The 10,086-nt window shown below is 39.0% G+C and overlaps 1 protein-coding gene across 4 annotated transcripts in view; it reads right to left on the reverse strand.

The window, feature by feature from the left end:
• Positions 1-9,818, reverse strand: part of ASAP1 (ArfGAP with SH3 domain, ankyrin repeat and PH domain 1) — a 121,650-nt gene extending 111,832 nt beyond the window's left edge. For all 4 annotated transcript variants that reach the window (XM_026843773.1, XM_026843771.1, XM_026843772.1 and 1 more), the window contains exon 1: positions 9,789-9,818. In XM_026843773.1, the coding sequence (XP_026699574.1) occupies positions 9,789-9,803 (15 nt within the window). In that variant the 5' untranslated portion in view covers positions 9,804-9,818. The remainder of the gene's footprint in view (positions 1-9,788) is intronic.
• Between the last annotated feature and the right edge of the window lie 268 nt (positions 9,819-10,086).

Below are 10,086 nucleotides of genomic sequence, written 5' to 3' on the forward strand. Positions count from 1 at the left end.
GCACAGTTTGCCCATTCTGTTATACTTTACAGACTACTTTTCTTGAGTTCCCAGACAACATCCTCAGCACAGAAGGGATGGCTCAGCATGTCAATGGACTTTAATTTCCCAGACCCATCCCATAATCATTCAACTTTATTAAAATACAACACTTTCATTAACTGACTATTAGCAAGCAGTTTTTGAAGGTTGTAAACAGGCATTCTGTCATCACTGAACAAAAGTGTCTAAGTTTGTTTTAACACCACTGTTACATTTTTCTAACAGTTGTCTTCACTTTCTTAATACACATTGGACAAAACAACTCAACTACTTTTATTGCATTGTACTTTCAACATGACATTGATATGCAGAAGTATTTATTGAAATGGTATTATTTATTTTGCAGGGAGCATCACATTCATGTACTTTCATGTCATCTACCTTGACTTCTGTAAGGCCTTTGACATGGTCCCACACAACATCCTTGTCACTACACTCGTGAGATATGGGTTTGATGGATGGTCTATACGATGAGTAGGGAACTGGCTGGATGACCACATCCAAAGAGTCTGAATCAGAGGCTCAATGTCCAAATGGAGATAAGTAACGAGTGGTGTCCCTCAGGGACCCATACTGGGACCAGAACTATTCAATATCTTTATTAGTGACATGAGACAGTGGGATTCAGTGCACCCTCAGCAAGTGTACAGATGACACAAAGCCAAATGGTGCTGTTGATTCACTCAAGGGAAGGGATGACATCCAGAGGCATCTTGACAGGCTTGAAAAGTGGGACCACGTGAACCTTGTGAAGTTCAACAAGGCCAAGTAGAGAGTCCTGAAACTGGTTAAGGACAATCCTCAATATCAAGAGATTGGGGGATGAATGGATTGAGAGCAGCCCTGTGCAAAAGGAATTGAAGATAGTGGTAGACAACAATAAAGAAAAAAAAGAAAAAAAACCAAACCAACCAACCCACAAGCCAGCAATGTGCACTTGCAGCCTGAAAAGCCAATTGTATCCTGGGCTGCATAAAAAGCGTGGCCAGAAGGTTGATGGAAGTGACTCCCCCTCTACACTGCTCTTGTGAAACCCTCCCTGGAGTTCTGCATTCAGCTCTGGGGGCCCCAGAACAATCCATAGTCCTGTAAAAGGTCCAGAGGAAGGCCACAAAAGTGGTCAGAGGGCTAGAATATCTCTCCCATGAAGAACTGCTGAGAGAGTTGGAGTTTTTCAGCCTGGAGAAGAGAATGCCCCTGGGAGACATTACTGGGGCCTTCAATACTGAAATGGGGCTTATAAGAAAGATGGAGAGAGACTTTTTACCAGAGCCTGTAGTGACGGGACAAGATGCAATGGTTTTAAACAGAAAGATTGCAGATTTATGTTGGAGATAAAGAAGAAGGTTTTTTACAAAGAGTGTGGTGAGATGCTAGAACAGGTTGCCCAGAGAGATTGTGGATGTCCCATCTCTGGCAGTGTTCAAGGCCAGGTTGGACGGGGCTTTGAGCAACCTGGGCTAGTGGAAGGTGTCCCTGCCCATGGCAGAGGGGTGGAACTAGATGATATTTAAAGGTCCTTTCCAACCCAAACCATTCTATGATTACTAGCAAGCAGTGCTACATGCCACCTTCATGACTAAGAATTACCAAAATCAGCTCTAAGAAACCACCATGCAATCCAAATTTAAGTATAGCAAAAGTATCACTTCTCCAGAATGTGTAATAACCTAAATATTGCTTGAGCAAAAATAATCTTTATTAACTAAAACCTGAAGTATCTCAGAAATCCAAGTTTCTATAAGCAGCAGTAACAAGACAGCCTCATTCCAAGATGACCTGAATATAACAAAACCAAATTCTGTCAATGGCATTAAAAGCATACACAGTGAGATTTAAATACTGAAACACTTTCTCAGTGATAGCCTCAACATGAAAATTTTTGAATTCTAAAATAGACATAAATAATTAAAATAAAATGGGGAACTTTGACACAGATCAGGAACAGAGTATAACACAAATGTTAAGAGGGTTTCTTGTAATCATTAGGGGGTTTCTATCTTGTTTTGAAGAAACAAGCTGACCCTGAACTTACTCAAGACTTGCTGCTCCAGCTGGATGCACCTAAGTCTCTGAGGCCCAATGGGACTTATCCCAGGGTACCAAAAGAGCTGGCCAATGTCATCGCAGGACCTCTCTCCATTACTTCTCAATGGTCTTGAGAGTGTGAAGTCCCAGTCGACTGGAAGCTTGCAAGAAGGAAGACCCTGGTAATTACAGGCCTGTCTGTCTCACTTCGGTGCCTGGTGAAACTATTAATAGGGTTATCCTGGGAATTACCAAAAACTAATTGAGACAACACAGTCACTGGGTTCATGAGGGGAAAGTCCTGCTTAACCAACTTATTTTCCTGTTATGACAAGGTCATCCATCTATTTGACCAAGCAAATCCAGTGGATCTGGTGGGTCTGGATTTTAGCAAAGCTTTTTATATTATCTCTCACGGTATCCTTCTGGATAAAATGTCCAACATACAGCTAGGCAAGTCCATAATACACTGGGTGAGCAACTGGGCAACGGGTCAGGCTCAAAGAGTTATAGCAAATGGGGTTACATCTGGCTGGCACCCAGTCACCAGTGGGGTACCCCAGGGCTCCACTTTAGAGCCACCATTCATCAATGTTTTTATAGATGATCTGGAATAGAATGTACAGTAAGTTTACTGATGATACTTAAAACTAAACTCTCAAGGGTAGAGAGGCCTTACAGAGAGATCTGGAGAGACTAAAGAGCTGGGCAATCACCAACCATATGAAATTTAACAGGAGCAAATGCCGGATCCTGCACCCGGGACAGGGTAACCCTGGTTATACGTACAAACTGGGGGATGAGAGGCTGGAGAGCAGCACTGCAGAAAGAGATCGGGGGGTTTGTGTTGATGGCAAGTTGAGTATGAGTCAACAGTGTGTCCTGGCAGTCAAAAGGGCCAACTGTGCCCTGGGGTGCACCACGCACAGCACAGCCGGCTGAGGGAGGTGATTGCCCCAGTCCACACTGCACTGGTGCGGCCCCACCTCCAGCACTGTGTGCAGTTTTGGGTGCCTCAATATAAAAAGCACATCAAACTATTAGAGTGTGACCAGAGCAGGGTGACCAAGATGGTGAAAGGCCTTGAGGGCAAGACTTAGGAGGAGCAGCTGAGGTCACTTGGTTTGTTCAGCTTAGAAAAGAGAAAGATGAGAGGTGATCCCTTCACAGTCTACAACTTCCTCAAGGTGGGCAGTGGAGGGGGAGGTGCTGATCTCCTCTCCCTGGTGACCAGCAACAGGACACAAGAAAATGGGATAAAGCTATGTCAGGGGAAGTTCAGACTAGACATTAGGAAAAGGTTCTTCATCAAGAGGATGGTTGGCCACTGGTGCAGGCCCCCCAGGGAACTGGTCACAGCACCAAGCCTGTCAGAGTTCAAGAAGTGTCTGGACAACACTCTTAGTCATATGGTTTATTTTAGGTACTTCTAAGAGGAACAGGGAGTTGGACTCAATGACTCTTAGAAGTCTCTTCCAACTACAGCTCTGAAATGAAATCTTAAGAATCTAAACAAAATGGGATATCTAAATCCTAGTGGTTTCATAACAAGTCACAACTCTCCTGACAAACAAAAACTGATACATTTTATTTCATTCCTTCTCACCCCCATCTCTAAGTTTTTCTGAAGTACTATGGAAAAGACTAAGTTTCCTATCAAGAACACTTCAAGTATATTATCTTCTTCAATCTCAAATTCTTGCTTTGTGTATCCAAAAATCAGGAGATAATTATAATAAGAGGAAAGGAAATTATATATATTATATATAATTTCCTTTATATATATATAATTATAATATATACATTATATATATAATATATATATTATAAGAGGAAAGGAAATTAATGTACTAAATTCAAGGTGGAAACTCTAGAATTCAAAATTCAGATCATCTGCCTCATAGAAGTAAAGTTAATCCAGCAGAAACATATTTAAGATCTCAGTCATCACTTCGCAGAATAAATTAGCTGACTTTCTAGAGGTGCAGGTTGATCATTTAAGAAGAATATCTTTGTCGAACAGTAACTATTCAAACTATTCTTAAAAGTCATACAAAACCTAAAAGTTGATAAGCTTCTTCAAACACAGATTTGTAAAAATGTGAGTAGTATCCCATTTCTTATATTAAAGAAGTCTTTCATTGAAGGAAAAAAAAAAACCAACTTTGCTTAGATCAGTTTTATTAGGTTTAAGCATGCTGTTTTTCTAAGAATTAGCTCAGTGTAAACTTTTACCTGAAAACACAAAACCCACATTCTTTAAATAACCACTTTACTCTGCCTGCATATCTTCTTAAGACTTAACTTATGCAGTCCAAACAATTTTAAAGAGGACTACTTCTAAAGTCAAGTGGAGTTCTGAATGTCTCTGTGGACACAGGTTCCAGTCTCTGGATACCTGTTCATCAGACTCATGGCTCAAAATGAACAAGCAAAAATACCCCAAAACAATGATAAAAACCACCACACACACACACACCATCCCCTCAAACCTAATCAGAATTTCTGCCTTCTCAGTTTCCTCCAACTACATATTTGAAGAAACAAATATGACCTTCCCTTAATTTCTCTTCTAGGGTTGAAGAAATCCAGTTTCTCCTCCTTAAGCGATGTGCTCTAGGCCCCATATCACCTTGGTGATCCTCACCTGGATTTGTGGCAGTATGTCTTATCTTTCATACCTTGGTGAACCCCAAACATAGTACTGCAGATGTGGCCTCACAGTTGCTGAATAGAGGGGAAGAACCACTATTTTCTGGCTGCATCTTTATTAACACAGCCCAGTACCTGCCTGGCCTTTGTCACTGCCAACTGACATTCAACTTGTCTTCAGCCCGAGTCCAAGGTCCTTTCCTGGAAACCTGTCTTCCAGCCAGCCTGTACTGCTGCACGGGGCTACTCCATCCTGGCACAGGATTTCACAAGGCTCCTTCTGCCAGACCATTTCTCCAGGTCCCACTGAATGGTGACTCTGGTTGCCAGCATATCGAGCAACCTGGTATCATCCAAACATACTCGTTGAGATCACACTCCAGACATCATCCAGACAATTGAGACACACCAAATCATACCAGCCTCAAAAGTGATCCTGGAATGATGTCATGTGCAATCTGCTACCACCTAGACTTTGCTTCACTGATCACCACCCTCTGGCTTGGCAATCCAGTCAATGTCCCACCCACTCTGCAGGTCACTTATCTGGTCCATCTCTCAACAACCTGGATAGAAGACTACCAGAGTAAACCATGTTAAAAGCCTTGCAGTCCTACAGACTTATTTTGCAGGACCTTCAGCATCATGCTAGATTTTTAGATCTTGGGCAAGGAAAAACCAACAAAGATAAGACTCTATTGGTATCCTAAGTATCTATTTCTTCACCAGAAAGTTTCTGTATTTCTCCTGATAATAAACGTAACAAAAAGGATAAAATAAGTAAGGTCAAGACCGAGGTGGCTATTAAAAAGAAATAAAAAGCATACACCCTCTGGCTTAGCCATAGTAACAACACAACTTCACACCTGTCCTTTCATCAATGAGTGTAAGAGACAAGGAAGCCGTGTGTGTGCCCATGTGCACATCTACGCACGTGTATAAAGAGGACAATGGGATACCAAGAGCTTTTTGATGCTTTTCCACAGGAGCATTAAAGGGAAAGTTTCCCATAATCACCACAATCAAACCCACTGGCCTCAAAAATCTTACTTGCCACAATGCTTATACAAAACCTCAGCATTAGCCTACTGGTATTTAAAACCCAATAGATATATATAATGCAGATCAATAATGCCTCTTTAGAAATATAAAATAGCTGGTTGCTGCACTCTGCGGCAGGGAGTATACATCCAGCTGTACTACATCAGAAAAGGGAACTCATGCTATTATCTCAGGAGTTTTCCTTCACACTCACCAATAAACTTTAGGGCTCGACTATTATCAATCAAACCTGACAGAACAGTCTAAGAGAAGTACCATGGTACATGCTCTTAACTGGATTCTGGAAAGTTTCCCCGTGATATATAAAAGTATACAATAGGTTTAGGGCACTGTTCTTAGAACACTGTTCTTAGACTATTGCCTACCTCTGCATCTGAAACGATACTAATAATTAGCATTCTTGGTTTGATTCTGACTAACAATTTTATTGCAAGGTACTATTCCATTTAAAGTTAGAGCTTATGTGCTTTCTTACAATTTTCCTCTGTAAATTTGTTTCACATATGTTTTAAAAAGTTATTAGCAAACAACTACATGCACATCCTCACAAATCACAACAATAGTTATGACAATCGGGTTTTGCTCATTGGAGTGAGAAAAATACTGGAAATAACATCAACCAATCTAATTCAATTCCAAATCATTCATCTGCAGTCTTTCAACGATACTATGCTGAATTACAAACATGGTTTTGTGGGTTGTTCCCCCCCCTTCCTTTTTTCTTCAAACAACTTTTTTCTTTTTATTGCTTTTTAACTACAGAAGATATTTCCACAGGATTCTAGTCTAAACACTAAAACCAACTTTAAGTCATGTCACTTTAAGCATGTCTCACTCCTCCATCAGGGCCCAAGTTCCCATGACTACATGGTACACACTCTGTCAGGATTTATCTGAACGGCATACTGAGTGCACGAAAGAGCACTTTCACAGTTTCCTAACTGATGAGCAAACACGACAAAGCCTGTTGGGAGTTCAAAACAAGAAGCAGCACTTCTCTAAAAAATATGAGCCGTCAAAAAAGTGCCTAAAATGAATACAAATTCTCAAAAGGCAAAACTAATTAATCTGCCATGACTGAAGCTACCAGTGAATATTTTTTGGTTTTCCTCACATCAGTCACATTTAGATAAAAGGAGGTTGCTTGCTTATTACAACCAAATGTTTTGACTGCTATCAAATGAAGGGTAAAACTGATTACATACTAAATGAATAAGTGCTGTAGCATGTAAATGTAAAAGCATCCTCAACTGCATTTTTGTGAGACATGCTATTGTAAATACAGGACATTGCTGTCAAGTCTCCTTTTTCATCACATTTTCATGATCATGATAAGGAGTCACCCATCAGCTGCCACTGTGGCCTCATGTACCCATTTTTACATCTTCAGTGTATACATCTTTTGCCCTTCAGTGTAAAACCAGTAATAATTATCCTGAGTTTTATTCACTAGACAGAAACTTTTCTTATCTGTGTTTTTTAGAATGGTCTGCTACCAAAAATAACATTTCTTTGAAAACTGAAGATTGCTTGTGGTCTGTTCCATAAGAACCATCTCTTAAGTACAAAGGTCTGTATGATGCAACACTGTTTCTAACTGCCATATGTAACAGGTCACAAGGTTAGGAAAAGCTGGTTTTAAGTCTAGTGCTGCTGGAGCCCCCTAGATTTTGCCATGTCCAAAAAAATCTGTTTTAATTAAAATAATAAAGAAGGATAAAGAACAGGATGTAACAATTTATCTGTTGTAATTATATAGAGTAATGGAAATGAAGCAAAAGAAACAGTAGAAAAATTTCTTTCCTTTCAGACATGCACACAAAATAGTTCTTACCAGTCATGGTTAATAAACAAAGTCAGTATGTATTGCCAGCTAAAACAAAAAAGTTGATTTAGAATGGAAGCGCTCCTATTCTCTTGTATGGGTTCACCTGCCTCCCTTGATAGAATACTTTGTCACTGGAAAAGGATCTTGTGGTAGAAAAGTGCATTAAATCACTGTAGATGAACTGCCTGTATAGTAGTTTCAGTGATACACCAGTTTCTACAAAATCATAAGGAGGAAAAACCCCGTCCCCTCACCCTTGTCCCAAAAGTCCTTCCCTCAGTAGAATAATACAGATACAGAAACTCAAGCATGAAGGGAAAAATACGCACAGGGAACTGTGAAAATAATTAATATACAACATACTTTCAAAGAATAAAAAAAGGCAAACCAAAAAAACCCCACCATACTTTCCCCTTTCCCATCTCTAATTTTAGATAAGTGTCCATGATGTGACAAACAACACTGAGAAATCTTCCCATTTCAAGTTATGTTAGATTATACCAGATTTACACTGAGAACAACAAAATTTATGTTAGGCTAGGCAGGAGCCAGCCAGTAATTCTTTCACTGATGTAGCATGCACACATCTGTTGCTCTAGACTGGTCCTGTAATAGACCTCTAAGCTCAAGCAGATCAGCACAGTGAGAAACCAAATGAGTAACAGTCATTGCAGGAATGGTGGTTTGAGCTGGTTTGGGTTTTTTTTTTTAAAAAAAAAAAAACAAAAACCAAACCAAACATATCTGCAGCCATATTTCATTACATTCAATATTTAAACATTTATTGAAAAGAATGCATATGACAAGACCTAATTGTCAGAAAGCACATTCTGAGTTTTCAACTTCCCATTGAAAAGCAAAAGAAAGAACATTCATCATTAAAGATGCTCAAGTATTACAAAAGTATAACAGTAAAAGAGGCATCAGAAACAACTGCAGTTATTCTTTATTGTATCATCAGCTTCTAACTGTCCCTTCTTGTCTACCAGCCTGCCTAAAGGCAATCCAACATTTAAGCTTAACCTCTGTATCTCAAGACAGTCCTGCAAACATCTGCTGCTTTAGAAGACTGAGAACTGCTTGGTCATGATAACCAAGTTATCCCTTGAGTGCAAAGATGTCCTTTCAGCTGGAGCTGGGACACAGTGGAATGGTAATCAAGACAGTCTTGTGGTGATCCCACATGTGCACCACTTATTCTCAGAACAGATGTCATCATTCCCTAAAAATTCCAACTAGCTCACACAGTAATATTAACTCAAGGATTAAAAATTGACTCTTCAAAATCTATTTGAGTAATACAAATCATGGAGCTACAGTGGATATAAAAGCACGTCTGGTCAGAACAAAGCAAAGATTATATTTTAAGACACTGTACCAGTAAACTGCCTATACTATCTTAGGATTTCAACCACCCACATACATATGCAATAATCCACCTCTTCATGTGAATATTATAAAAAAATTCTTCCACTTTCATGGAGAAATATGCAGTTATAAATGTCTTCCTTGCATGAATGTAACATTATACTGAAGAAATCAACATGGAAAGGAGTACAGATTATAAATTCTCTTAAACTAGACCTAGACCACAATATAATGGTTTTGTTCCTTTCTCTCCAAGTCTGAAAAAAAAAAAAAAAAATCATTACTTTAGCAACAGAATGAACCTTAATATTTTTGTTTGCTGATGACCATTAGATAACACTCATGCTTTTAAAAAATTATTACAAAATGATCTTGTAGTTCTTTGGTAACTACTGGATAAGATGTCTAAGCCTGGCTACAATGACAGGGTCTTTTTCTTTGGTCTGGTGTGACTGGATGACAATGAACCTAAGTTTTGTATCTTAAGAGGAAAAAAAAAAAAAAAACAAACTTGCAAATTTTCATTCATTTCAGTAGTTTAAACCATGTAGCATGAAACCTTTCCAGTCAAACTGCTACATACCAGCATATACTTACTATTTTCTCCTTTGATAATATTACAACAGATTTAAATAAAGTTTGGGTGGTTTGGGTTTTTTTGGAGGAGGGGAAGGGGGAGGCTCTTAGTTTTTCTTTTAAAAAAAAAAAAGTCAAACACACAGAAACCATTTGGGGAATCTTTCCTAGGGTTTTGATTTTTTTTCAGGTATGCCTTCATATTTTGTTGGGCTTTCTACTAAAAACTCACCAAATACAAAATCATCAGAATCAGTAAAAGTGCCTGATCTGATTCTTCATTTGAAGCTTGTCCCAAAATTGCACCTAACTGAATCCCAAGTCTCCTCTGAAAAGAATTTTAGTTATAATAGGAAGACAATATATATGTTCAGTCCACTCAGTTGAACCTATTGGAGGACAACCAAGGGAAAAAACCCAGCAATTTTTAGTCCATCATCTATTTTATTTTTTCAGAAAACTTGTTAATTCTGGTTAAGGAACAGTAAATTCACAATTCTATAATACCTTCACAGAACTAGACTGACACA

This window comes from Athene cunicularia (genome assembly GCF_003259725.1).
Source record: "Athene cunicularia isolate RWA chromosome 2 unlocalized genomic scaffold, athCun1 chr2_part1, whole genome shotgun sequence".
In the NCBI taxonomy this organism is placed as follows: Eukaryota; Metazoa; Chordata; class Aves; order Strigiformes; family Strigidae; genus Athene; species Athene cunicularia.